Source organism: Aythya fuligula, chromosome 24 (assembly GCF_009819795.1).
Source record: "Aythya fuligula isolate bAytFul2 chromosome 24, bAytFul2.pri, whole genome shotgun sequence".
NCBI lineage: Eukaryota > Metazoa > Chordata > Aves > Anseriformes > Anatidae > Aythya > Aythya fuligula.
Window position 1 is genome coordinate 2,547,489 of NC_045582.1, and position 23,836 is coordinate 2,571,324.

The 23,836-nt window shown below is 62.7% G+C and overlaps 1 protein-coding gene across 2 annotated transcripts; it reads right to left on the reverse strand.

Moving 5' to 3' along the window:
* Positions 1-1,077: 1,077 nt before the first annotated feature.
* On the reverse strand, positions 1,078-20,566 carry JUP (junction plakoglobin). Of its 2 annotated transcripts, none has more exons than XM_032202743.1 (15): positions 20,522-20,566; positions 9,544-9,773; positions 8,262-8,512; positions 7,579-7,817; positions 6,706-6,907; positions 6,079-6,223; positions 5,377-5,480; positions 4,175-4,513; positions 3,622-3,777; positions 3,353-3,472; positions 3,058-3,208; positions 2,805-2,926; positions 2,491-2,530; positions 2,029-2,199; positions 1,078-1,946 (listed from the first exon to the last, which is right to left on the reverse strand). In XM_032202743.1, the coding sequence occupies exons 2-14, from the start codon at positions 9,764-9,766 to the stop codon at positions 2,054-2,056; spliced, it is 2,238 nt and encodes a 745-aa protein (XP_032058634.1). In that variant the 5' UTR covers positions 9,767-9,773; positions 20,522-20,566; the 3' UTR covers positions 1,078-1,946; positions 2,029-2,053. The 2 variants fall into 2 exon arrangements, with proteins under 2 accessions (XP_032058634.1, XP_032058633.1); XM_032202742.1 differs by having other exon boundaries at positions 8,262-8,515.
* Between the last annotated feature and the right edge of the window lie 3,270 nt (positions 20,567-23,836).

A 23,836-nucleotide genomic window follows, 5' to 3' on the forward strand; every position in this document is an offset into this window, starting at 1 on the left:
CGTGCCGTGCTGGTGCTGCACATCTCACCCCACGTGCACTGATTGCAGCACCCCAAGAGCCACCAGGCACACCTCTGCGTGTCCCTACTGCCCTGGTGGCATGGGGCTGGGCTCTCCCCAGGTCCCCCACTGCTGCCCAAGGAGCGCACGCAGCCCCCAGCTGGCACAGGGCAGAGGTACAAACCCACCTGGGACAGGGACGTGGGCATCCCAGGGCCACCCCCATGTCACCCTCCCACCCCTAGCATGTATCTGGCTGTAGGCAAACCCCCCCCAGCCTCTGCAGGCAGCCTCACATGAACCTGCTGCGGGTTTTCTTCTCCTGACAGCCTCATCCAGGAGCTTCGTGCCCCAGAAAGTGCTGTGGGAAAGCCTGAGGCAGGCAGCTCCTGGCAGTGCCTGTCCCCGTCCCCCGCATCCTTCCCAGGGACAGGTCCCTGTGCCGAGTGACAGGGGACGAGGGGAGGCCGCCGAGCAGATGGGCGGCCGTGAAGTTCGCGGGTAACTTCGGGAACAGTTTCCACCTCCCAGCACGATCCCAGCCTGGCGCCTGGAGCCGCTTCCACATCGCTCTCCAAGGGAGCAGCTGTCAGAGTTAGCATTTCAGTTGAGAATATTTCCTTCTGCCATCTGCTCTTGCTATTAAAGCCAGGCGAAGGCAGGAGAAGGCGACCCTGTCTGACTGGAGTAAATCACTTTTCTAAGCCTAGCTTCTTGCAGCTCCGTCCCGGCTCCGCTCTATCAATCACCGGGGCTCGCTCGCAGCGCGCGCGTTTATCCCCTGGAGCTCATTAAAACGAGCTCCGTGCTGCAGCAGCAGCAGAGATGAGGCGCCGGTGATGCTGCTTAATGAACAAACATCTTAATTACTGGGAGTTTTTACCTCCTGACGGATCAGACGAGCAGCCTGGATGGAGCCGGCATGCTAACGACCCAGCACCCGGCGACAGGAGGGCTAAGAGCAAGGCCGGGTGCTGCTGTGCCTGCCCTCGCCCTCCTTCCCCAAGGGACTCACAACCTTCCCGAGGCGGTGGAAGAACAGGCTCGTGACAACCTGGGGCTGGGGGGGGTTATTTTATTCTTTGCTTTGGTCTATACAAAAACAACTTACAGAAATAATAAAATCTTCCATTCCTGAACCACACTCCAGTAACAGTCCATCCATTTCCAGTCGGAGCATTAAACCCTCAGCTCTAGAGCCTCTTTTTAAAAAAAAGTCATTAGGTAAGGAAAGAGGGGACGGAAACACACCACTCACCAAAAAGAAGGGAAACGGGTTAAAATGTGCAACAGAGATCAGTACAAGGACACGGTTCCTAATGCTGGAGTCACTTCTCTATTGTTACTGTTAGGACAGGCAGTTACACAAAGTCAGCTCCCCAATGGCTGATCAGAAAGAATTAAACCGCAGACATCCCGATGGCTAAAACGAAGGTCTTGGGACATGGGACCATTTGTTTTCAGCAAACTCCGGATTGGCCTGATTAAGTAAGTCAGAGTTCGCAGAAGACAAAGGGTTTTCTCATGTTAGATTCCTTTCCTAGAACACTAACACGCAGAACGAGTAGTGGGGAAGTTAGAAAGCACAAACTTAAAGACGGCTAAAGCCGTTGGCACCATATTAAAAATAAAAAAGAAATATATATATTCATAGAAAAGACTATTTTGCCAATAAAAGGTTGATAATGATGCAAGGTTTGTGTGTCTTAAAGCTTCAGAAACAGTATCTTGGATGCTGGATGCGGCAGTAGGTGCTCGAAGCAGTCCCAGGAGGAAGGACCTTCTCCACAGACCCACAGCGAAGAAGAAAAAAAAAAATAATAAAAATTGAGAAACAAAACCTCTCGTGGGAATGGAAAAGTTTGTCTTCTCAGGCACTTCTGTCTCCCAAGTCCTTCTCGCGAATGCTCAGCTCTGGGGCCACCCTCTGGGGATGGAGGAAACACCTGCGGCGCGGCGGGAGGGAGCTCGCGTCACCCAGCGCGGGGGGCTCGGGGGGCAGCGCCCCGCGCACCCCCCCGGCGTTACCTGGTGCGGGGTCTGGGGCGCGGGTTTAGGCGAGCATGTGGTCGGCGAAGGGCGCCCGGACGCCGTCGCTGTAGGCGTCCATGGGGTAGTCTCCGTCCATGTCCATGTGCATGTCGATGGGGTCCAGGGGGATGTCACCCGAGTACATGGGGCGGTAGCCGGGGTCCAGCTCTGCCGGGGGATGAGGGACACGCAGCTCAGCTCCTGGTGCTGGGGTGGGGGCAGCACCCGGGCTCAGCCGTCCTCCTGCTCCCCCCTGTCCTGGGTAGCGGGGGACACCGGGGCCATCTGCCACCCAATGCCCCAAAAACTGCGGCACAACGCGGAGCCGAGGGGCGCAGCTCTTGGGGAGCTGAGCGTCCCCATGCAGGCCAGGCAGCTGCTGGAGAGCTCCCTGAGAGCATTTAAAACCAGCTCAGCCTCGCTGCGGGGCCCCGCAGGAAGGGTTCGCTCTGTACTCACCGTCTGAGTAGGGCTCGTTGATGGGGATCATGCTCTGAGCCTATGGGAGAAGGTGACACGGTTTTAAGACGTGGGGAACGCGCACGCGTGTGCGCGACGCTCCATGGCTACGCGGTGCCCAGCCCCGTCCCGTAACCCAGGGCTGCTGGAGAGCCAAAGCTGCAGCCCTGCCACCTCCCACTTCCATCTATCCACCCGTCACCCCCATCCCAGCTCTGCCAGGAGGCAGTTACAGGGTATGGAGGCAGGAGGTGGCCTCCAAAGGTGGCCCCGTCCCTGCGAGGCTCGTCCCCCGTGCCCGGCGCCGTGCTCACCGCCTCCCACGCCGCGGGGTCGTGCTTGAAGAGGGAGTTGGTGAGCTCCACGGACACGCGCTTCCTGTAGTCGGGGTTCTTGTCCTCGGAGATTCGGAAGAGCACAGCAGCTGCGTAGGTGGCTGCGGAGGGACAGGAGGCGCCGCTGACCCGGGCGGCGCAGGGACCCCGGCTCCTCGCCACAGTCAGCCCGAGGATTCCTGCTTCGGCCACGCCAACAAAGGGCAGCAGGGCTCAGGCTGGCTGCACTCACCTGTCCCCTCATTCCTGGAGTGCAGCAGCTCCATGAGCGGAGCCGAGGCCCCCTCGGCATCAATGGCATCTGCTGCCTCCTTGTCCTGGGCCAGCTCGCACAGCACGCCGGCCGCGACGCGCTGGATGTTCTCCACCGGTGAGTAGAGGAGCTGTCAGGAGAGAGAAACGACACCGTGAAGCAGTCGGCACGGCTGAATTCGTGGTCCTGGTGCAGCCAGCCGAGTGCTCCCAGTGGGACGTGCCAGCAGCTGGGAGGTGGCACAACACAGCCCCCAGCGTCCCCAGCCCCTGACCTGCACGAAGAGAGGGATGGTGTTGAGCCGGAAGATTTCCATCCGGTTCATGGGGTCCCGGGCCAGGATGTGCAGCGCTCCCGTGCATCCCTCCACGATCTCCTCCATCTTCACGCCATCCTGCGAGGGGACACGCGCTCAGTCAGCGTCCCCAGACAGGGGCACGACCACGCCGTGGGGACATGCCACCCCGTGGGGACACCAGGCCATGTCAGGACCTGGGAAGAGGGGCACGGGCAGCGTGGCCAGACCCTGCCACGGGGGCTCACCGTGTAGGGCTGCTGCGTGCCGGCTGCGACGTGACGCTGAGCATCCTGGTGAGCCTTCACCAGCAGCTGGACCAGGCGGGGGATGACGGCCGCCTCCTGCAGCGGGGCATGGTTGGCCGGGCACAGGGCCAGGTTGCGGATCAGGCCGATGGTAGCCTGGAGAAGGGACCGGGGGGGGACAGAAATTCGTCAAACAGGGACCGGAGGTGTGAGTGCACCCTGCGGGCCCCCCTGCCTGCCCCCACACCACCTCTCTCTGCAGCACAGGCTGACGCCAGCTTCCTGCACCCCCCCACACACCCTCCCATACCGGATCTGCCTCCCCCTCAGTGCGGGGGTGGCCGGGGGGGGCGAGGATTGATTTCACTGCAGCAGCCCAGCACGAGCAATTTCCTCCCATTAGCGGCCGCCAAGGACACAGCCCTACGGAAACTGCAGCGGCCACCGGTGCTCGCTGCCTCCATCCTCCAGCTGCAAACCCCACCAGGGACCAGCAGCCTGGAGGCTCCCTCTAGTCCAGCCCCCAAATCCGCCCCCCAGAACCACCCCACACCTTGACCAGTGGCCACTGGTTGGGCTGGTTGAGGAGCTTGACGATGGCGGGGATGCCGTAGTTGAGCCGCACGGAGTTCTGCGCCATCTCGGCCTCGGGGTGCCGGCTGGTGAGGTGCCGCAGAGCGCACACGGCCGGCTCGGTGATGTCCTCCTTGTCGCCCGCCCGCAGGATGGTGTGGATCAGGGCCTCCACCCCGTTCGACTGCGTCACCAGGGTCTTGTTCTTGCTGTTGTTGCAGGTCAGGTTGGAGAGGGTGCCGGTGGCACAGGTCAGCACGTTCACGTCGTCGGAGCTCAGCTGGTTCACCAGGATCTTGAGGACGCCGTCCAGGCCTTCCTGCAGGAGTCGAGATGGGAGGTCAGAGCAGTTCCCCCAACCATGGCCAGATTCTGCCCATGCAAGCTCTTCCCCTCTTGGGGTGTCAGAGCTTCTCCCCATGATATGGGCAGAATGCCTGCCCCAACCGTGGGGGCTCCCCCCTAGACCCAATCCCCTCTCCTTCGAGCCCCAGGCTTGTGCATCTGCAGCCACCAGAGCTTGTGCAACCCCTGCTGCTGCTCCCAGCACCTCTCAGCATCGTCTGGGCAGAGCGAACGGCAGCGCCCCAGACACGCACAGCTTCGCTCCGAGTTTAACATCTCCTCCACCAACTTTTCCCTGCTGGAAACGCACCCACAACGCAGCCTCCAGCTGCTCAGAGCAACGCGAGGAGCCAGCGCTCCCCGAGCTGTCCCAGGGTGACCACAGCCCCGGGGCCCAGCTGTGAAGGCAGGGCCAGGAAGGGGTTAAAGCCACACGTCCCCCCCACGCTCAGCCGAGCCAGGGGACCCGGCTGCGTGCCTTCCACCGCCAGCCCGAATAGTTTCCACACTGCATCAGGCGCTAATCCGTGCGGAGCCGCAGCCCGAGCGCCACATGGGGAACGCATCAGGAGGCGGCGAGGGGCTGGGAAGAGCAAGGGCCACCCTCGAGCCCCACGGCTCCCGGGGCTCGGTGCCAGGGCAGCATCCTCGCTGGGGGAAGGAGCTGCTGCCGTGAGCTAGAGCAACGAGCAGCCCCGGGGATGCTGAGCAGCACGAGGATGATGCTTTGGGTTCATCCTGTTACTGGCACAGGGCTCCGTGGAGAGGGGCACGCTGGCGCACCACCCATCCGACAGCCCCGAGGCGCTCCCCAAAAAGCTGTGCTGAAGCTCTCACCTGCTTGGTGGCCACATCGGAGAGGTTCCGCAGGGTCCAGAGGCAGTTCTGCACCAGCCTGGGGCTGGAGCTGGTCAGGTGCTTGCCCAAGGCCTGCATGCCGCCTGCCAGGGAAACGAGACACCGAGCCGGCTATAAATATCCAGACATGCAAAGCGTCCCCAGCGGAGAGGAAAAGGGAGCAGCTCTCTCTCTGCACGGCGAGGGCGGGCTGGATGCCACCCGACTGTGGCCTCCAACGCACGACGTCGCCTTGTGGCTTAGCGGAGGCTAAATGTGGTGCAGGAAGGCAGCTCCCTGCCCGCCAGCCGGGCCGGCTCCTGCCCACGCACGGGCCTAGGAAAGCACCTCAGCAAGCTGTCCCAGGCACCAGGTGGTTTTGCCTGGATGTGGAAGGCTTCAGAGCGCCCTGTGCATTGGCTAGGAGATGGTGGCAGCCATCTGGGGGAGGAATGACAGTAGGATAACCCACCCCTTGGATAGGGGTCACTTGCCACCCCAAGGGGCAAGGAGCAAATGGGACCAGGAGGAGTCACTTCTGCAGGAGGACGAGCCAAATCCCTGCAGCTCTGGGGTCTGGCACGAAGCGTGGCTTGGGGAGCAGCCTCAGGAGGCTGGACACCCTCAGCTGCATCACCCCAAAAACCCCAAATCCCAAATCATCCTGCTGTCTGCAGAGGCAGCAACCCCAAAGCCTCTTACCGGCCTCGACGATAGCGGGCTTGTTGCTGGGGCACACCGACAGCACCTTGAGCACCCGGCTCGTGGTCCACAGCAGCTTCTCGTAGTTGTAGCTGCGCATGATCTGCACCAGGGCTTGGGGTCCTCCGTTGGCCAAAATAATCAGCTGCGGGGCAAAGAGGACAGGGTCAGCACCAGCCCTGTGCACCACAGACCCCCGTCCCACGAGGTGGGGTGAGCAGCATCACCCCCTCAATTTGCTCCGGGGACCAAACCTCAGCACCCCACACCGTGCAGCCAGGCAAGGCTGCAGCAGCTCGAGCGTAGGAGGAGAGAGCAGCAGCCCAGAGCAGCACCCCAAGAGCAAAGATGGAGCCATTGCCCTGAGCAGCAGAGGGAGAAACCCAGCCAAGCCGCTTTACCGGCCAGACTGGGACCGTCTGCGCCGGCGGGGACGTCCTGCCCGTGAGGGGTCGGATGCGACAGCGCCGCAGACAGCGCCACTGCTCTGCCTCCAGGCACGGCCCGGGGGGGTGACACGGCCCAGATTTGGGGGGAGCTGCCCCCTGATACCTTCCTGGGCTTTTTGGTCTATGAGGTCAGGCAGCTGTCCCCCTCTCCGGTCTCACCTCTCGCCCCGGGGCTCACCTTGCTCTCCTGGTTCCCGTAGGCGAGGAGCTGAAGGCAGTCGGTGGTGATGGCCAGGAACTTGGGGTTGTTCTTGTTCAGCAAGGGCACCATCTTCTGCAGCCCGTCGGCCAGGCGCACGGCCATCTTGGCCCCCTCCTGGTAGAGCAGCAGGTTGTGCAGGGTGGTGATGGCGTAGAAGAGGACCGACTCGACCGGCGAGCTGCAGGCGCAGGAGCCGCGTCAGCGCCGGCGGCCGCCGCCGGGCTCCCCACGCTGCGAGCGGGGCCCCGGGGCGCTGCCCGCACCCCTCTCTGCCCGCCCAGCACCCCAAATCCCCATCCAGCCTTGGGCACCGCCAGGGATGGGGCTCCCACAGCTCCTGTGGGCACCCACTGCTCCTAGGGGCAGCTCTCACACCCTCAGAGGGAAGAATTTCCTCCCTAATATCTAATAATCTATCTCATCTAAACCTATATGTATATTTTTTAAGTTTAAAGCCATCCCCCCTTGTCCTATTGCTACCCCCCAACCAAGGAGTCCCTCCCCAGCTTTTCCGAGGCCCCCTTGGGGCATGGGAAGGCTGCTACAAGCTCTCCCCAGCTTCTCCAGGCTGAGCCACCCAGCTCCCAGCAGAGGGGCTCCGGCCACTGAGCATCCTCGTGGCCCTGCTCCGGAGCCACTCCAAGAAGCTCTTCCTTCTGCTGCTGGCCTCAGGCTCCTGGTGGGGTCTTTTTTTGGCACGGGAGGAAGCAGGACCTGTCCTTCTTCTGGAGGATGAGCCCTCCCTTCCCTTCTTTCTGCCCCAGTGAGCCTGGCAGGGACATCTTGGCTCCACCACCCTCTTAGGGCCACCCTCGGTGCCGTGCCCAGCTCCCGGCAGCACCCCGGTACCTGAGCATCCTGACAAGGGCCGGGATGCCGCCGGACTTGAAGATGGAGAGCAGGCCCTCGCGGTGGTGGGAGAGGTTGTGCAGGATGCTGGTGGTGCAGCGGGCCGTGTCCAGGTCGCTGGTGCTCTGCATGGTGCGCACCACGGCCGCCACGATCTGGGACGACTGCATCAGGGCGCGGCGGGACGCCTCCTTCTTGGAGAGCTGGTTCACGATCATGGCTGCTTTGCTGACGACCACCTGGGGTTGGGAGAGGGGTTGGTGGGTGGAAGAAGTCCCAGGGCAGCCCCCTGAAGGTACACCAAGGTTCCTGCTCTGCTGTGGGTGCCCCCATCGAGGGCTGCTGCTTGGCACAAGCCTTGCCCACCTCGCAGCGCAGGGTCTGACCCACGGCACAGGGAAAAGGGGGCAGGCAACAGGGTCTGGGGCTTTGAGAGTGGGCAAAAAGCCTGAACAAGGCCAGGACTACGAGGGCTGTGCCAGAGCAGCAGGGACAAGCTGCAGAGGTGAGCTCCATCCTGCTGCAGGGCGGAGATGACCACAGGGCTTCACCACGAGGGAAGGAGCTGGATGGCAGCAGCGGTTCGGGACCCCCGTTTGTGCCACCCTTGCTGGGGAAGCACCCCCAGGGAGCCCTGCAGCTGGAAGCCCAGAGAAAGGTGCAATCAAACCACGCTTCCTTACCGGGTCCTCGTCGTTGAGCAGCTTGGTGAGCTCCGGGATGGCGCGGGTGGCCAGCTCGGCGTCGTCCTGGTAGTTGATGAGGTGCACGATGGCAGACTTGAGCATCTGCGAGGGCTCGGCCAGGCGCTGCACGTTGGTTTGCTGCCCCTCCACCTGCGTGGTGATGAGCAGGGAGCGGTCCTCCACCGTCTCGGGGTACATGGCAGCCCGGACGCGCTGAGCACGGGTCATGGCCAGCTGAGCCTCCATATCTGCTGCGGGGAGAGAGCAGGAGGCAACGTCAAAGGCCGGGGTCTCTCGGAGGCTCCCCAAATGTCAAGGAGCTCCCCAGATTTCAAGGAGCTGAGCAAGAAGAGCTGAGCGTCGCGGCACCAGCCACGTCAGCAGTCCCAGCACGTCCTGCGAGGAGCCGGCGCTTCCAAGCGTAAACAGATAGGGCGGCGTGGAGATAAGACAACGCTCAATTAGGCGGCGTGATTAAGCAATTGTCACACGAGGCCCGTTAATTAAAAAATTAAGGGTGTTTGCAACTCACGACCGGCTGGCATTGGGGATTAGGAGAAGGACACGGAAGCCTTCCTGGTTGGGGCTGCGGGGATGAGAGCAGCAGGAATGTCCCCAGCAGAGACCTGTGGTCCCCAGCAGCCCGCAGCAGGGACCGGGCAGGATTTGTCCCTCTCCACGGGGCTCTGCTTCCACTGGGAGCTCACAGCTCAGCCCTCCAGGACCCATATGAGGCGAGCCACATATTTGACTAGAGTAGATCTGCCCCCTTTTTGGGGATAAAGCTGGGGGAAGCAGCTCCTTCAGCCCAGCGGGCTGCGCCACCGTCTGCTTCGCCCCAGCGGCAGCGGGGGAAGGCGAGCGGGCTGTCAGGGCTTTACAGCGTGTACCCAGGGCTTTGCCAGGCACAGCGAGACAGGTTTCCCGAGCAGGCAGGTAGCAGAGCAGACGGCCGACCCGTGGGCTGGGATCAGATGTTCCTTTCCGCAGCCAACCGAGCGGCAAGCTGGGATGAGTGCGCACAGCTCAGCACCAGTGCGGGCTCTGGCTGCGCGCCCTCGACGCCAGAGCTCTCGGGCGCAGGGGAAGGAGGACGGGAGGGAGGATATTTTAGGCAGCAACAACTCCCAGGGTGTGGAAGGCTGCGCGGAGGAGTGCCCAGAAGGAGCACGGTAAGCACAGGCCACGGGAGAGCCGTGGGGGAGGTGGAAGAAGGAAGCAGAAAAGCAGCCGAGCTGGCAGATGACCCCCTTGGCATTCCCCCCCACCAGACCCCTACCTTGTGCTTGGCTCTGGCTCTGGCCTCCTCCCTGGCAGTAGCTCGTGGTGGTCTTCTTGATGGTGTACTGCTTCCCGTAGACCTCGTCATCGTCCCCCAGGCACTTGCTGCTGACGGAGGGCACCTGGGTGTTGACGCCGGAGTGGATGCCCGAGTCGTAGGTGTAGGTCTGCTGCCACTCCGTCACCTTGATCGGCTGCTCCATCATGTTCATCACCTCCATGGCTGCTCTGCGGGGCAGGGAGCCGAGAGCTTGTAGGGCAGAGCCCGGGGTCTCTCCGCGGCACCTTCCTGCCCCACGGACCCCGGCGGCGCCCCCGCCGCAGCCGAGCGCAGCCGCCCGGGCGCAGCCCGCCAGCAGATCGCTATCTGCCCTCCTCCCCCAAGCGAGATGAAAGGCGGCACCGAGCTGACGAACCCACAGCTCAGCACTTTGCTGCTCGTGTTCAGACACGAAGCGTGGCTGCACCCGGCGCTGAGCCGCCCGCCCGCCTGCCAGCGCCCGCCGCGCGAGACCGCGTCTCAGCACCTCGGTGCCGAAGCGCAGAGGGGCCTCCCCGCTCCCGCACACAGGCTGTTTAAAAACCAGGTTTTTGGAGAGGGGAGCTGGCAGCGAGCTGAGGACGAGGCTGGGACTCTGGGAATAAAATAAAATCTTTCAAAGGCTCTGCTGGGACGCTCCTAAAAATAAGCAGGCGAAGCCAGTGGCTCGGTTCTCTCATGGCAGCCTGGGTGCCCACGGTCTGGGTGCTCCCTGTGCTGAGTGTGGTGCCAGCAGCACGCTCGCTACCAGCTCCTGGGGGTCCCCAAGCAGCCGGGTTAGGCTGGGGGACACCAGCTTGGTCCCCCCAAGACTCATCCAGCAATGGGTGAGCCAAGATGTGGCACGTCCCCATGCTCACGGTGCGCCATGGCTGCAAACAGATCAGGGAACAGCCAGAAACCTGGCGTCAGAGCCTGGGGAGGGGAGGGAGAGGGAAGTGGGGCAGCCCCATCCCCTGGGAAGAGGGGCCAGCAGCAGCTGGTGCTCATGAATTATCACAGAGGGGTGGCAACGCTGCTCCAGCTGCCCCAGCAGGGAGGCTCACGGCACTGGGAAGCAACACTGGGAACACCCTGGGCATGGGGTCCCGGCACCCAACACCAGCGTGGGAGGCTCCGGGAGCAAAGGGGAGCCAGGACCCACGGGAGATCCCAAGCAGAGAGGAGCAGCTCCCGCCCGCAGCCGCCTCCTGCGCATGGCGATGCCGTGAGTCACCACGGGGCTGGGGCAGACGGGAACGCTCCGCTCCCTGCTCTGCTCCCCGCCAGCCTCCAGCAGCTGCCTGGGCCTCCGGGGAAGCCCGTCGGCAGGACGAGCCCTGCTCCAGCCCTGTCTGGCTGCTCCAGAGTCTCAGGGACCAGACTCCGATCCCCAAACGCAGCACGGCTGCTCCGTCCCCAAACCCAGAACCAACCACCCCGGGGGTACTTTTTAGCTGTTTTTTTTTTGTTGCTGGTAGTTCGGGGATTTGGGGGAGGAGAGGCAAAGGAGGATATTAGGATATCACCAGCCCACAGGGGCAGGAAGCTGCAAGGCTGAGTCACCAACCCCGCACGCAGCCCCCGGCCGGGATGGGGGGCACCCAGCGAGCCCCCGGCCTCCTGCAGCAGCCGAGGCCGCCCGGGGAGGGGATGAGTCAGAGTTTCAGACTCGATAAGAGGCGAAGGGAGCAGCTGCCGCGCGGCGCCCGGCGGAGCTGGGAGCAGCTCTGCCAAACAGAGGCGTAATTACCACCTCCACCAGCACTGATTCATGCAGCAGGCTGGACCAGGGCGGCCGCGTGCCCGTGGCCCCGAGCCAGCTCCGAGCTTTTTGGGGAAAATCTGGGGGTCCGTAAAGGCTGGCACTGCCACCAGCGTCGTCCCCGAGTAAGTTAAGGGCGGCAGGATGAGCCCCCACGGGGTGGGCAGCCCTGGTACCCCACCACCCAAGTGAGTCAGGGCGTTGGGTGGTGGCAGAGGACGCGGATTGCGCAGAGCTGGGGGGGGGCCAGGGCGGCGCGCACGGGCTTGGCGCGGCTCGCCCCAGCGCTGCGGGCTGTTCCCAAGGAGCAGCCGAGCCCTGGCGAGCGGCACAGGCCGCCACTCACCGGGAAAACATCCCGGCTCAGGTACCCAAACCCTTTCCTGAGGAGGGGTGGAGGTCAGGGCGCAGCGAGGCCGGAGCATCCTGCACCCCACTGCCCCCCCTCCAACAGCCTTCCTGGCAGTGGGGGGCTGTTCCTGTCAATTCGGTGTTCTCGGAGCTGTAAAGCAGCGAGCTGCACGCTGCTCTGGCTTTAATGGGTTGTGCATAATGCATGTTTATAAGGCAGTAAAAGGCAGCCCTGCTAATGGAGGCCACGGGAGGCAGGTTATTCCCATGGCAGGGTGCGGGCTGGAGCTGGGCTTTCCGATCAGTGCAGAGCAAAGGGGGGTGAGACACAGCCCCAAGGGCAAATGCAGCCAAGCTGGGGGGGGTGCACAGCATGCAGCCAGCCCCAGATCCTCCAGCAAAGCCCCACAATGTGCTCAGATGTCAGGGGGTGTTGGTGAAAGCAAGCCCTCCCCATTTGGTGACCATGGTGTTGGGAAGCCTGACAAAATGCCATCAAAGCACGGCCACCAGCCACCACAAACAGGTTGGGTGCCTGGATCACAAGCTGGGGAGCCCCCCCAGCCCTAAACCAGGGCAGCAGCAGGCAGAGGACAAGGCTGGGGCAGGAGGGGGGAGGCAGGAAGGGTCCCACGGTGCCACCATGGAGCAGCTGGCACCGGCGGGGCTCACCGAAGCCATCAGCAACCCCAGCGAGCAGCAACGTGCAGAGCCCTGGCAGCAGCCCCAGCCACCTGCCAGGTCCCCACACCAACACTTGGAAAGCTGCCCTGGACAGGGCTGGACGAGGGGAGAGCAGAGCCAAGGGCATCAAAGCTCCTCCACGGCACAGACGAGGTGTGGGTGGGAGCACCCCGGCACCCGGAGCTGGCAGGAGGGGCCCGTTCCCATCCGCACGCACTCAGCCAACCTGCCACGGCTGCTCTGCAGTTCACAGGCGGTTGACGAGCACTTAATTTTTTTCAAACACCCGCGAGTTGGGCTCAAACGCTGCCTTTTTCCATAGCTGTGCATTATGCATGAGCCGTCCCCCCCCCGCTGCCACCCTCCTCCCTGTCTGCACCGCAAGCCTCCGAGACATCAAAAGCGAGCGGAGCTGCTCAGATCTGCGACGGGCTCAGGTGATCTGCCCCAGACAGGCTACGAGCAGCAGAACAGACCCAGGCTAATGAGCACGGGTGTTCCTGTGAGATACCAGCCCCGTTATAACAGCCCCAGCAGCATCGCCCCGCTGATGGGCACCAGCCCAGCACCGCTGTGGGTTTGCTTTCTGCCACAGGCAGCTGAAGCTGGTGGCACTGAAGGTGACAGGGCCAGCGGAGCAAGTGTCAGAGGCTGCAGAAGCAGAGGGAGATGTTTCCTGAATCCTGCGCCGAGCATCCTGTTGTTCCTCACACCTGACACAAGCATTTCCATCCCCTCTGCTGTCCTCAGATGTCCCCGCTCCTCAGCGGGGACCAAGCTGGCAGGTGACACTGCAGGCAGGGGATGCTGCTTAAGCCTGGTTTGACCTTCAGAAGCATCCGTCACAGCCACATCGAGGCTTTTGGAGGCGAGCAGCTTGCAGCAGAGCATGCAGAAACACAAAAGCAGGACCCTCAGGACCCTCACCTTCCCCAGCAGCTCAAGAGCCAGGAACCAGGCAGAGCTCTCTGTGCAGAAAGCAGCGAGCAGGGCACACAAGGAAATACCTGCTCCAGAAGGGGCAGCCCCACAGCACAGGCAGGCCAGCAGCTCCAGCCACACCAGCACAGGGCAGGAAAAAGGTTAAATCCTCCCCCCCCTTGCTTCCTGGAGCCAGGCATCCTGGTGGAAAACCAGAGGAAGCCACCAGCGCTGCACAGCCCCGGCCAGAGGGCTCATCTGTCTCCAGAATTATTTGATCAGCAGCCAGACAACATCATCTCCCCACGGACACCGTCTGCAGAGGAAGTCTCCAGTAAACTCCAGTAGACTCCAGTAAACACGCGTCCTCCTGCCTGGAGAGCCCCTTCCTCTGGGGACAAGCAGGACGCAGCCTCTGGAGCCCAGTGCTGGCACCGGTTTCCAGCTGAGCTGCCTGGGAGAAGCAGCAGGGAAGCGATAAATGCTGCTGGAGGCAGAAACAGTCACTGCCCAGGGGCTCCTTGGCATGCTGGGGATGGGGCTCACGGTGCTGCAGGAGGGGAGCGAACACCAGGCTGGGGGCTGCGGTGCTCAGCAGGACCCAGCCCCTCTAGGTCAGCAGGTGGGGGCACGGGAGCACCCCCAAAACCCAGATCACAGACTTGGGGTGTTCAGAAGCAGGCAGCAAGACCCTGATGTGGTGGTGGTGTGAGGCAGGGCCTGATCCTGGAGCTGCCCTGGCTGGGCAGGGGGCAGAGGAGCCCCCCAGCACCTCCCCAGCCTTGCAGAGAACAAAGGGCAGCGGGGCTGGAGCTCCATTGTGTCCTGGCAAGCTGGGCTGCAGGAAGCACGTGAGCGATGGTAATTACAGTTACTTGGGCTTTTAAGAGAAGGAAAGAGGTATTTAAGGCAGTGCAACAAATACCATGCAAGGAAAAAAAAAAAAAAAAAAAGACTATTTTATTTAGAAGCACTTCTGCTGCACGCAAGTGATCTCCGGTCCTCCCCAGGCACCTGGAGAGGCAGGAGGATTATTTGGTGCCTCTCAGACAAAGCGGGGACGATGCAGCAGGGCTGGGGCAGCCACAGCCCAGAGGTGACGGTGCCACCGCCGCGCGGCAGCTAACGAAGCCGAGACAGCCAGCGCCGCGTAAAAGCTTCAGCAGCTTTGAAAAGGATCCATGGCAGGAACAAGCGGCGCAAGGATGGAGAGAAAGGAGCTTTTCAAGACCCTGCCGGCATCAATGGGATGCATTAAAGTCAGAGCCCTGCTCGCGCAAGCTGTTTCAATGAGGGCTGTACAGCGCAGAGAAGTCAAAGGATTCAAAGGGGGATGAGAGAGCAGCTTGAAGTTTAATGAGGAGGAGAGCGGCGGGGAGCAGCGCGGCACCGCGCACCCCAATCAGCCCCGCTCCGGCCCTGCCCTCGCCAGCCCTCAGACAAAGGAGCTGGCCGCCTTTGTTTGCGGTGTTTGCACACCCAGAGCGGCTCCCGGCCACTGTTTGCACACCCAGAGGGGCTCCCGGCCACCGTTTGCACACCCAACGGGCTGCGGCCACGCGTGGCTCAAGGTGGGCAGCAATGGGCACGGGAGCTGCTGTCCAAATCCACGCCCCATAACCAGAGGCAGCTCCTCAAGCCCTATTTATTTCTCAGCTGCTCCCAACCAGGTGTTTGGGAGCTGCTGAGAGCCCCACATGAAGCCCATTTCTGCTCTCCCCCCCCACCTGGCTCCAGCCTTGGCCCCATATCCCCCCCACAGCCCCCTCTCTGCTCTCCATCAGGGCGCAGCTCACTGGAAACACACGTGCCCCAAGCCTTGCCTTCACCCAAATTCAGGGTTACTGACAGCTCCAGCACACACACTGCGATATTTTGGCACTTCCCATCCCAAACCGAGGTACCACCCACTGCACATCCCTCCCTCATGGGGGCATGCACAACGCTGGCCATTAGGGTCACCCTGCAGCACAGCCCCAACAGGTCCCTGGTGTCTCTGGCTGCCCTTTTCCCCCCAGATCAAGGCACAAGACTCTCAGCCAAGCCATTTCAAGGCCAGGAAGAGCTCAGAGGTGGGACCGGGCGCTGCAGGGCTCTACCTGCAGCCCAGCCCAGCTCCCCACCCCACCCAGCCAGTGCAGGAATCACCCTGATTGCGGCGCAGGGCGGAGCAATCCTGTCCTAAAACACATTCCTGCTGAGGCACAAAGTCACCCTGGAGAATAATTCTCCTCTGAGAGCCCAGCCAGCCCTTTCCAGCTCTGTCCTGGCCACCAGCACCCACATTCCTCCCTCCCTGCGTGCATCCCTGCGGCTCTGCCCAGGTCAGGTATTTTCACACCCCGTGCGCACAGGGCACCGGCCTCTCCCCAGGGGGAGGAAAGCTCTAAGCCTCCCCCTCCACCCTCCCGAGCCAACACCCATCCTCTGCCATCAGCAGGAGCTTCTCCCGCACGTGGGAAACCTCCTCCCACCCCACCCTGCTCCAGCAGCACCCGCCACTGCCCCTGCACCCTCGGACACGAGGCTGGGTGCTGTGCTAAACGTGGATGGAGCAGGAGCACCTCCCACCCAGCCTCATCCCTCGACCTGTCTCAAACGCATTCAGAAGAGGTGGTTTTGGTAAAAACCTTCAAGTGCCACCACAGCACCCACGCTCCCCCTCTCCTAGGGGTCACCAGCACCCGTGGAGACCCACGGGGGCACCAGGAACAGGAGGACACAGCTGAGCAGATCCCCCCTGCAACAAGAGATCACCAATCTCATCGGGAACACTGCTGGGAAAGATGGGAACTCGTTGCTTGTCCACGGGAAGGAGAAACTGGCACGGTGCAATTAATCACAATAACTCCATCTGGATAAGAAGAAATTATTTTGTTTTAAAGAGCACCAGGAACAAACTGTCCTTTAAGAACACGATAATTGCAGGCTTTTCAGATTTCGGCTTGGAGGCTCGCATGCTGTCTCCAGCTAGAATAATGGTGTCCAAAAAACACACGATTCTGCCACCTGGCCCTGATTCTGCCAGCGAAGAACAGAGGGAAGGGAAGCTGGGCTGAGGGCTGCTGCGCCCCAGCTTAATTTCCCCATCCAATTGCATTACATCTGCAAAGTTCAAATGCTTCACGAGGAATTATCACCAACACCCGTCAGCACCCAGCCTGTCGGAGCAAGTTAATGATTTGTCACCGGGGCTCAGCCCGCATGTCACAGTGATTACAGCAGGCTCTTTACAGCAGCCAAAGGTCTCCAACAGCAAAGAACCAAACACCTTCTGCCCAGCAAAGCACCTCGGAAAGCAGGACCAAGGCACATCCTGAGACCGCAGGGATGTGGATAAAGGAGCAGGACAGCACCAAGCAGGATTAAACGCCCCAACAGGGAGCAGCTGGTTCATCGCCCTGGAAAATGCTGGCAGCACTCGGCTTCCTGGTGGCACCAGGGCCCCGAGGTGCTCGGCTCTGGCTCCTGCCCCCAGCACAGCATCCCCTGCTCCATCCCCACCTGGAGGAGGGACCTTCGCCAAGGTCACAGAGAAGATGCCACGGGGCCAATTCCTAGTCCCAGGCTGGGTCTCAAGCACCAAAGCAGGCAATGCTGCTTGACCCCACAAGGGCACCGGCACTTGCTCATCTTCACAGCCTCAGGAAGAGATATCCAGAAAGCACCGAGCATCCTGAATCAGCCCCCTCCGCAGCTCCACGTCTGAGCCAGCAGCTCCTTGCTCAGCACCTTGTAGAGAACCGAAGCCCCAAGGAGCCCTGCTCCAGCACAAGGCTCCTGCCCTTTTTCTAAAGGGATTTTAGATCCGAGCGACCAAAGCATTATGGAATGCCTCCGGGGCTGTCAGCATCCGCAGAAAAACTAAGTAGGGATGGCAGACTTAGAGACTCCAAACCCCTGGCTAATTAGAAACATCCTCCTCTGCCCCACTCCCCCCGTAGCTGTTTAGGAAACATTACTGTGATGCTCATGGGCAGCGTGCTGCAGCCAAGCAGGATGACACCCAGGGCACTCAGAGGCACCTCACCATGACAGGAGGATGCAATAACCCAGGGGGCAGCTTGCAAGCCAAAACCCAGCTCGGGGTCAAGCACAGGCTGAGGACGATCCCAAGGGAAGCAGAAGGAGGACTGATGCAGCACCCAGAGCATCCCCTTCCCCCTGCCAGACCCTGAAACTTTGGGGTGCAGGTGCACGCACCCAACAAGCCACCCCAAAGTCCCCTCCAGCACCCGATCCCTTGCAGGACATGGGATCCAGGAGGAGCCCAATGTTCAGGTGAACGTTAACGGGCTGAACAGGAGCAGGCAGCAACACGCCTGAGCATGGCCCAGATTTTGGGCTGTGCAGGGCCAGCTTTGGGACAGCACCACAGGGCACAGCAGGGCTGTGGGTTGATGAAGGTTTGGAGCATTCTGCAGCTCAGTGCTGGCCAGCAGCAGTTCAAACACAGATGTGTTATTTTAGCTGCTTAGGTCAAGTTTTAAGACTTTTTTTTGGCAGCTGCTCCCCCGTGCAGAGGCAACATGCCTGCTCCATCCCCAGCCCTGCAGGATTGGGGTAAAACTAACCCTGCAGGAGTGAGAAATGCTGCACCAAATTCAAGGCTACAAGCCAACAGGTCCACAGCTACTTCTGCACAGCCCAGCTGGGGACACCCCAGGTCCCACAGGACCAGCTGGGACCCAGAGCCGCCACCACCAGTTCCCATTTGCTGGGTGATCCCAGAGCCTGCCTGGCTGGGAAAGCACCAGCTGAAGTGAAGGTGAAAGCTGGAAACGGTGCCAAGAGACATCCGAGGTAGAATCACAAGGCTTTAAGAGACCTTCAATTTCTTTTTAGGTTCTGCGAATTAGAAGCCAACCTGATTTAGGATTTCAAATCTCAGGGCTTGGTACGGATGCAGCAATTAAAGCCTTGCAAGTCGCCTGCGTGGAGCCCCCACCCTCCCCAGCTCCCCTCCTGGAGGCTCTGCCATCTGCGAGCCGAAGCCCCAAGATGTGGAAGTGCGATAAGGAGCCAAGCACCAGCAAATGCTCCCACACCAAACCACAGCCTCGAAGGGAAGCCACCGTCTTCAGCACAGGCACAGCCTCCGCTGAAAAAGCCTCGCAGCTGCAGAGCAGTTGCCTGGCCCAGCTGCTAGATCTGATTAAGGATTTCAGGTGGTGGTGGCAGGGGGAAAAAACAAAGGGGGAGAATTAACAGGATTAGGGCAGCACTCAATAGCAATGCTAAAACACAGCACCAGGACCAGAGGGGAAATTCCTCAAGGTCTCCAGGTGCAATCCAAGCTGGGTTCTGCTGTGCCACCAGCGCTCACACCGAGACCCCCGTGGGGACAGGGCACGAGGGGCTCTGACACCCAGACCTTGGCTGTCCCCCCCACTGCTGCAGGAGCTTCCTGGGGCAGGGAGGCTGCACCAGGGCAGACAATGGAGCAGGAGAGCCATTGTTTGGAGGGGAGGGCCCGTCCTGCCTTCTCACAGCACTCCCCAACTGTTGGAGCTGACACAGCTCCGGGGACTCGCGCCCTACAAAACCAGCTCACCACCACCCGTGGGGCCACAGAGCCAGCTCTGAAGGGGGCACCAGAACACCTCGACCACCAGAGCCACGAGTTCTTGGCATTCCCGTCCTACAATCCTCGTATTTAAGCCGAATTTGCAATAGGAGATTGTTATTTTTAATGACACTCTATGGAAATCCTCTGAAGCAAGGTGCAATTACAGGCTTCAGATGCATAAAGACAGTTTAATTGGGTGCTCCACGCCCTCCCCGCCTGCCCTGGTAAGGCACCAACAAGGACCCGGGAGGGGACCACGACCCACCCGGCTGCTCCACGACCCCCCCAGGGGTGGGCTGGGGGCAGGACCCCCCCCAGCACCCAACACAGGAGGAGAGATCGATGCATGGGGACACCGCCGCCAGCACGCAGTGGGTCAGGCTGTCACCCCAACGGTGACACCATTACAACTGGGGGGACTGGGATCAGTACTGGGGGCACTGGGACCCCCACAAGGTGCTCTCCCATCACAGCCATGCCCCCCCCAGCAGGCACCTGTGCTCCTGCCACCTCTCCCTGCACGACAGCCCTCGGCGGGCAACTCCCAGCGACATTTCAGCATTATCCTTTCATCTGCGCTGCAAACCTGATTAATTAGGCTAATCACTCAGCTAACGCAATTAGAGCCCTCGCTGCTCCCCAAACGCCAGCCAGTTTCGCTCTCCCCCCCCCCCCCTCCCTTCGTGTTCTCCGGCTCGGATTTTCACCGTCAGCCTCTCGCGGGGGTTTCGGACGGGAAAACTCCTTCCTCCTCCTCCCTCCTCCTCCTCCTCCCGGCTGGGCAGCGCCCGGCCGTGCCTCCAGCCAGCCCCGCGGGGGGAGCGGGGAACGGCTCCCACCCGGTCCCGGTACCGGCACGGAGCCGCCACCCGACCCCCGGTACGGGCTCGCCCTGGGGAGCGACCGGACGGGACCTGCTCCGCCCGCGGGGAGAGGAACGAGCCCGGGAGCGACGCCCCCGGCCGGGACGGAGCCCCGGGACCCCGCCCGGTTCTCGCCCCGGAGCCCTCTCCGGCTCCAGACCCCGCCCGGTCCTTGCACCCGAGCCCTTCCCCAGCCCCGGTTACTCCCGGTTCACGTCCCGAGACCCTTCGCCAGCCCCGGGACCCCGCCCGGTTCTCAAACCGGAGCCCTCTCCGGCTCCGGACCCCTCCCGGTCCTTGGACCGCGACCCCTCCCCAGCCCCGGGACCCTTCCCGGTTCTCAAATCGGACCTTTCCAGGCTCCGGGACCCCTCCCGGTCCTCGTACCGAGACCCTCCCGGCCTCGGCTATTCCCAGTTCACAACCCAGGACCCCTCCCCAGCCCCGAGACCGCTCCCGGTTCTCGCACCGGACCCCTCCCAGCCCTGGAATCCCTCCCAGTACTTACCCCAGGACCCCTCCCAAGCCCCAATTACACCCGGTTCTCACACCGGGACCCCCTCCAGAACCACCCCCTTCCCGTTCCGCACACCGGGACCCCCCTCCCCAGCCCCAGCCGCCTCCCGCTTCTCGCCCCGTGCCCCCTCCCCAGCCCTGCTTACACCGGGATCCAGCCCCGGGACCCCTCCCGGTGCCCCCTCCCCAACCCCGGCTGACCCCGGGACCCCTCCCGGTCCTCACCCCAGCCCCGGTACCGCCCGGTCCCAGCCACCTCCCCCCCCCGGTGCCCCCCGCCCCTCTCACCTGCGCGCCGCTCCCTGCGCGGGCACTGCCGCCCGCCCCGCTCCTGCCCGAACAAAAGGCGAGCAGCGCCCTGCCCCGCCCCGCCCCGCCCCGCCGAACGCCTTCCCCATTGGTTCTCCCCACCGCCCATCACCTCGGGTCCCGCCCCCGCCGCCCGTGTTTATCCCCTCGCCATTGGTCGGCGCGCGGACGCCCCGCCCTCAGCCGGCAGGGGATTGGCGCGGGAGGGGAGGTGGAGGGGGCGTGGCTGAGAGAGGGAGGGGCCCACCTGGGTGACGTCAGGAGGGAGGGGGCGGGGCTTGGAGGGGCGGGGCCGGGGGGGCGTGGGGACCCCCCCCCCCCATGTCCCCGTCCCTGTCCCCGTTCCCCCGTGTCCCCCCCAGGCACCCCCCGGACCCCCCCCCCTCCACCTGCAGCACCCCTGGGTGCTGCCGCCCCCCCGGGGCCCCCCCAGCACCACCCCCAATTTATCGCGTGTGCCAAAATCGGGCAGTTTTGCACCAAAATCAGCCAGGAGCATCCTAATGGGAGGGGGTCAGGGCATGGTCCCCAGGGGGCTCAGGACCCCTGTGTCCTACGGGGGGGGATTTTTGCCCTCCAAAGTGCCCCCACACACACACCAAGGGGGGTTTGGCCCCATGGACACCAAACCAGCCGGGTTTCACCCCAAATTGTGTCCGCGTTGGTGCGAAATGAAGCACTGAGGGCGCAGGGCCCGGCAGGGTGGCGGAAAGGCTCAAAGGCCAGGAGGGGGGCCAGAAGGGGGTGGTCAGGCCCCCCCTGACCCTATACCCAGCAGGACAGGGGGCACGAGGGCAGCCCCCAGTCCCCAAAACGCCCCCCCCGGCTGTGACCAAACGGCCACGCTTGGTGACACCGTGGGCGAATCCAGCCTGGTTGAGGGCATCCGCGCTCCCCAGGTGCAGGGAAGGGGAAACTGAGGCAGGAGCAGCAGCAGAAGCAGTAACAGCAGCAGTAACAGCAGTAAGAGCAGTAACAGCAGCAGCAGTAACAGCAGTAATAGCAGTAAGAGCAGTGAGAGCAGTATGAGCAGTAACAGCAGTAACAGCAGTAATAGCAGTAATAGCAGTAACAGCAGCAGTAAGAGCAGTAACAGCAGCAGGAGCAGCAGTAACAGCAGTAAGAGTAGTAAGAGCAGTAACAGCAGCAGCAGTAACAGCAGTAATAGCAGTAACAGCAGTGAGAGGTGCAGGGGCCGGGCTGGGGCGGCTGCCGGCAGCTCCCTGCGTCACCTCCGTCCTGGCCCAACTGGTCCAGCCGGGCCCCACCACCGCGTCCCGGCTCACCCGCTGCCGCTGGCCCCGGGCGAAGCCTTCGCCACGCAGCGGCCGAGTCACCGGCGAGCACCCGGCCGGCACCAGGGCACAGCCCAGCCCACGGTTGGGGAGTCCCCGGGATGTAGCCCCCCTCCAGGATTTGGGGTCTGTTGGGGTGTGGGGATGCACCCTGTGCCCCCCGCTACCAGCCCCCGGGGGACCCTCGGCTGCAGCTGGCTGTGGGCACGGGCTGGGGTAGGAAATCGCGGTTCCAGGATGGAGGCGAGGGATGAAAAACCTGCAAGAAAACGGAGTTTGGTTTTCTTTGGGTTTTCTTTTTCTTTGGTTTTTCATTTTTCTTTGTTTTTTTTCTGTGGTTTATCTTGGGGAGCCAGAGCATGACGAGAGTGCTGCCGGCACGAGGAGGAGAGGGGCACAGAGGATGGCACGGCATGGCACGGCAGCATCTGGGATGAGAGGCAAAAAATCTTGACCAATTCCTCCTTGGTCGAGGCGAGGGGCTGCAGGGAAGTCTGGCGTGGTGCTGCACCCCAACACGTCCCCATCAGCCCAGCGCTGCCGTCCCCACGTGCCATGGGACACGGTGGCCACGACAGAGCCATCCTGCTCGGTGCTGCGGCTCCCGGGGTGCCCCCATTCCCAACCAGTGCTCCCCTTCCCACCCTGCACACCCCCGAGGGCAGCTCCAGCTGTGGGTGGGAGCAGGAAAAGCCCCCGGGGACCCCGATTTGGGGCCACAAGGGGTTTCACCCGCTGCTGGCGGAGAAGTGGGAGCAAGGCACCGTGTCCCCAGGGCTGGCGAGGGGGGACACCCTGCCTGGGCGTGCGTCGCAGTAGGGTGGAGGCCCCCAGGGCCCTGCACCGCCCTCGCCCAGCGTGCTGGGGAGATAAAGCAGCCTTTGCCCCCCCAGGGCCACGACGCCAGCGCTGAGCCGGGCGCTTCCCAGCGGCCACACCCCGCCGGGTGGCAGTGACCCATCGGTGACAAACCCAGCTCCTCCCGGGGGACAGCCAGGGCCCTGCCCGGCGCATGGGTGCCACGCAGCCGCTCCTACCGCCTGCGCTGCCTTCCCCTCAGCTCTTCCCACCCGCAGCCTCCTGCGCCCCCCAAAAGCCTTGCCCGCAGCTCTGGGGGCTCGGCACCAGCCCGGTGCGGGGTGGGCAGAGCTGGGGACGCCCTGGCGCAAGGGGAGCTCGGTGGCACCAAGGGGTGGGGTGCTGGCAGCCTCCCCGCCGCCCCCTTCGCTCCCTTCCCTTCCCTTCTTTTCCCTTCCCTCCCCCGGGGCCAACGCTATGATTCAGCCTCTCGGTTTCAGTCCTCGCAGCCAACTTCCAAGGGGTGCAGAAACGCGCCCGGCTCAGCAGGGAGGAGCGGGGCGGCCGCACGCTGCCTGCCCCTGGACGCCCCGTGCCCAAGGGCGGGCACGGGCTTGTCGGCAGCGATGCAGCCCGGAACGGGGCCATCCCGCCCTGCCGCTCAGGACCAGCATCAGGGGGTGCTCATCGCGTGTCTCAGACGAGCAGCAGGGTGACGAACCCCAAGGATTGGTATTGGGGTGATGCGCTCAGCCCCCTCCCCAACCATCAGATGCTGCGCAGGGGCATTGGGGTGGTGCACGGTGCCTCCAGCCTCACCTGGCACAATTCAGGGGGCCCCAACCCCCCCCCCCCAGGCATCCCCCTGCCCTTTTTTAGGGTCTTCCCTGCTTCGCAGGGGTGCCCGGCACCCTTGCCCGTCCCTCCCCCTGCCTGCTGTGGGGCCTCTCCTACCACGGGCGCACCCCAGCCCCAGGGAGCCCCGAGGCAGAGGCAGCTGTCAAAAGACCGGTCTGGATTTTATTAAAAGTTCAGCACCAGTAAAATAATAATAATAATAATAATAATAATTAAAAAAAAAAAAAAAGCAACTGTGCAAGACGGGAAGTATTAAATTAATGGAGCTTAAGGCTACGGAGGGCTGGCGTGGTGAGAGTTCAAGGCACACGCGGGGCACGGGCAATGCAGCCCCCCCAGGCTG